A 4,374-nucleotide genomic window follows, 5' to 3' on the forward strand; every position below is an offset into this window, starting at 1 on the left:
GAGGTGACTCGATTGGTAGAGTGCTCCTTCTGGGCTAGCGATGTGACTCGATTGGTAGAGTGCTCCTATAGAATACAGGAAGCCCTGAGTCCAGCCCCCAGCACTGCATAAGCCTGTGGCAACATGCATGGAGCATCTCAGCTCTGTTAAGCTGAGGCCGGACTGTCAAAAGGTCAAGGTCATCCTCAGCTACACTGTTGTGTTGGAGGCTAGAATGGGTGACTTGTGACCAATCTAAAAAAAGGAGAAAGAAAGAAAGAAAGAAAGAAAGAAAGAAAGAAAGAAAGAAAGAAAGAAAGAAAGAAAGAAGTAAGTTAGGAAGGAAGGAAGGAAGGAAAGAAAGAAAGGAAGGAAGGAAGGAAGGAAGGAAGGAAGGAAGGAAGGAAGGAAGGAGGGAGGGAGGGAGGGAGGAAAGAATTTTTTTTAACTTTTAGGTTGGGTCACTGCATGCTTTTTAACTTTTAGGTTTGGGTCACTTTTTAGGTTGTGCTTAGTCCTTCCCCTGGGTACAGGAACATCCCCCAGTCTCCACCCCGCCTGACACTACAACAGAGTAGAATGGCCCTGAGTGCAGAGCAGAAGCTGTGCCTCCTGCTGCTGTCTTTCTGCCTCAGCCTCCTGTGTAGCTGGGGTTACCAGCCTGTACCACCAACCAACTCGCTGCCTCTCTCTTCCTAAAGCAGTTAGGGTTACATTAGCCTAGGAGACTAAAGGATTCTTCCAAATTCCCACTCTAGGACATCTGAGGTCTCTCCTATCCCAACATCATTTCCGATGCCAAGGCTGGCCACCCCAACATTAGGCCTCCTGGAGTCTTGTGTCAGTATCACAAAGTCCATTACCGTCCAGTTAGGATGGGGGTGGGGTCAGCTGTCTGGGCTTCAGAGAATGACTCTTTGTGCAGACTCTGGTGGCCCAAAGAGCAGCTGGAATGGACAACGGAAGAGGGGACTGGCCTCACAGTTCCCCTCCCCACCCCACAACCTCCCCAGGGTGTAGGATAAAGCCACTACTCCAACATTCATCAGATTAGTAGAATAGGTTTCCCCAAGCTGGAAGCAGTGTGCAGCCCCAGGTCCTCATGGGAGTTGTAGTCCTTAGGCTTCCCAGGTGTGGAGGCAAGGAGAAGCCGTTGTCTCTACAATTGATGGTTACCACTCCCACTCCACCATCAAAGTCGAGACAGGGCTCATGAGAGTTTGTGCTTCACATGGGAATCTAGCTGTCCAACAGCTCAAAAATCGAGTTTTTGTTTCCTGGGAACTGATTGGAACTGGAGGTTTAATCTTTCAAAGCCTAATGGGATTTGGTGGTCTCTAGAACCTAGGTGGCTGATGGGAATTGGGACCATCTATATCCCAGAGGCTTATGGGAGTTGGGAGGGTTTTTGTTTTGTTTTGTTTTAAGCTTCTTTACATTGATGGGAGTTGTAATTTATCTTTGGTGTATACTGTCATTGTCACTGACCAAAAGTGAAGGAGAGCTTGGATTTGTTCACTGGCTACTGAACATCAGGGGCTCGGGCTATGGGTGGGGGAACGTGCTAATGGAAGTAGGGTCTTTATTTCCCAGAGTTCAGTGAGGATTATGGTTTCTGACCTCAGGTGCCAATGGGGTTGCATTATCTCCAAAAACAACCAAGAGTTTCCTTGGGAATCAGTGCCACATGGGACTAGTGGGAATTGAGTCTTGGTTTCCTAGAGACGTGTGGATATTGGAATCACTTCTCTTGGAGGCTTGTGGCAACTGGAATCTCTTTCTCAGGGACTGCAGTTGACATTTCTTCCTTGCAGAGACTGGAATCGGGGCTTCACCTGTCCCTTCCAGCCCTCTGCCCCATCTGTGTCTTTCAGATACTTGGTTCTTGAGCACGTTTCGGGTGGTGAGCTGTTCGACTACCTGGTAAAAAAAGGGAGACTGACACCCAAGGAGGCCCGGAAGTTCTTCCGCCAGATCGTGTCAGCACTGGACTTCTGCCATAGCTACTCCATCTGGTAAGGGGACAGCTGGGGGGGGGGGGAAGGGTGACGACTGAGGGTGGTGGCCCAGGAGGCTGGTTGCTGCAGCCACTTGAAGAGCTGAGCATGAACCAGCGTGGTTAGCCCTCAATCCTAACCTTTCGAAAATTCCTGGTATGGTAATTCAGACCGCACAATTTACCCCTTTGAAAAAGTGTACAGAGCCGGGCATAGTGGCGCATGCCTTTAATCCCAGCACTCGGGAGGCAGAGGCAGGCGGATTTCTGAGTTCGAGGCCAGCCTGGTCTACAAAGTGAGTTCCAGGACAGCCAAGGGCTATACAGAGAAACCCTGGCTCGAAAAACCAAAAAAAAAGAAAGAAAGAAAGAAAGAAAAAGTGTACAGTTTAGTAGTTTTAAATACATTTTCAGTCTTGTGCATGGTTGCTATGTAATTTTGGAACTTTGTTTTAAGTGTGCGTGTGTATGAGTGTGGTTTGGGGCTTTGGTGTGTGCTAGGCAAGCGATACCATTTGCAATACATCCCCAACTTTTTTCTTTTTTTACTTTTTCTTTGAGTGTGTGAGAAAGAATCCAGGTTTTATAAAGCTCCTCGCTACTTAGACTAGGCTGCCCTCAAACTCATTGCCGTCCTCCTGTCTCAGCCTCCTGTTTACTCTCATTACAGATGTGCACCACCACCACACACAGCTTTGGCTCTATATTTGGTAGTTTGTACATTTGATTTCTTTCTTTTTTTTTTTTTTAAATATTTTATTTATTTATTGTATGTAAGTACACTGTAGCTGTCTTCAGATCTCATTATGGGTGGTTGTGAGCCACCATGTGGTTGCTGGGATTTGAACTCAGGACCTCCAGAAGAGCAGTCAGTGCTCTTAACCACTGAGCCATCTCACCAGCCCGTACATTTGATTTCTTATTGGTGCATGTGAGAGAGAGTTTGCACACATGTGTGCAACAGTGTGTATGTAGAGGTCACATGACAACTTTTAGGAGCCTGTTCTGTCCACTTATGGGTCCTACGGATCAGACTGAGGTCGTCAGGCCTGGAGGCAAGTGGCTTCCCCCTCCCGACCACCCATCCCCCAGCCATCTTGCCAGCACTTGTGTGCTGCTCAAACCTAAGTCAAAGTGACTGCATTTCTATCCGATGGTTTCTTCTAGAAGCTACACAGTTTTATCTCTTGCATTTAAATCTGGGGTCCCTTTCGAGTTAATAATTGTGTTTGATATGAGGTAAGAGTCACAGTTCATGTTTATAATGTTAATATCCCAACAGAGGGATACTTCTTTTCCTCAATGACCCACCTTTAACCCAGACAAGATATGATGCATGTAGCATTTAGGGTGAGGGGTACATGCCTGTGACCCTAGTGCCTAGGAGACAGAGGCAGGAGGTCCACTGAGAGTTTGACGCCAGCAAGCTCTATCTAAGGAATTCTAGCCCAGCCAGGGCTACATAGAGAGCCCTCTCTTGAAAAGCAAAAGGAGATGTGGCTAAAGAGATTTCTCAGTGGCTAGAACATGTAATGCAGAGGATCCAAGTTCAAGCCCCACCACCCATATCTGAAGCCTTCCAGCTGCTGTAAGTCCAGCTCCAGAATCCAGGAAGATAAAATACCTCTGGCTTCATTCACTTCACTAGACTCCTGCAATCACGTGCGCACACACACACACACACACACACACACAAATGGTAAATCTTTTAAAAATGCAACTCAACTCAGATTATTTAAATTAAGTTCAACACCTTTTTGAGCAGCCAGGGTGTCAAGCTCTGAGGCTGAAGACTACATCATGTAGTGTGACCACTCACCGACCACTCCGGATAGAACCTACAGATCTTAAGGAGTTTGCTCGAGGGTTAGAAAGGTCCTGAACCAGTTGCCTGCTTTGAGTGGCAAGGGGTTTTGTTTTATTTTATTTTATTATTTTATTTTTTTAAAGTTTCTTGAAGCCTGTTGTGGCTTACACTTGTAATCCCAGCACTCAAGCGGGAGAAACAGGTAGATCTTTAAAAAGTTTAAAAAATGACTTGATACGCACTCCTAATGACAACAACAACAACAACAACAGTAATAACAGCTGGGCATGGTGGTGCACTTGGGAGGCAGAGGCAGTCAGATCTCTGAGTTTGAGGTCATTGTGGATTACAGAGTGAGTTCTAGGACAGCCAGGGCTACACAGAGAAACTCTGTTTGGGGCGGCGGGGGTGGGGAGGTTGTGCTTGGTATGGAAGTATTTTTATATTTCTTGGGGTTTGTAAGAATCTCACGGTGTAGCCCAGATTAGCCTGGAACTCATATCAATTCTCCTGCCTCAGTCTCCAGAATGCTGGAATTAATCCATGAGCCACTATACCTTGCCTTATTTTTATATTTCTCTTTTTTTTTTTT

General features: G+C 46.5%; 1 protein-coding gene across 1 annotated transcript in view; it reads left to right on the plus strand.

The window, feature by feature from the left end:
• Window positions 1-4,374, plus strand: part of Brsk1 (BR serine/threonine kinase 1) — a 26,715-nt gene that overhangs the window by 2,860 nt on the left and 19,481 nt on the right. Inside the window, exon 4 of the mRNA XM_021218971.2 lies at window positions 1,854-1,994. Within this exon, the coding sequence (XP_021074630.1) occupies window positions 1,854-1,994 (141 nt within the window). The remainder of the gene's footprint in view (window positions 1-1,853; window positions 1,995-4,374) is intronic.

This window comes from Mus pahari, chromosome 19 (assembly GCF_900095145.1).
Source record: "Mus pahari chromosome 19, PAHARI_EIJ_v1.1, whole genome shotgun sequence".
In the NCBI taxonomy this organism is placed as follows: Eukaryota; Metazoa; Chordata; class Mammalia; order Rodentia; family Muridae; genus Mus; species Mus pahari.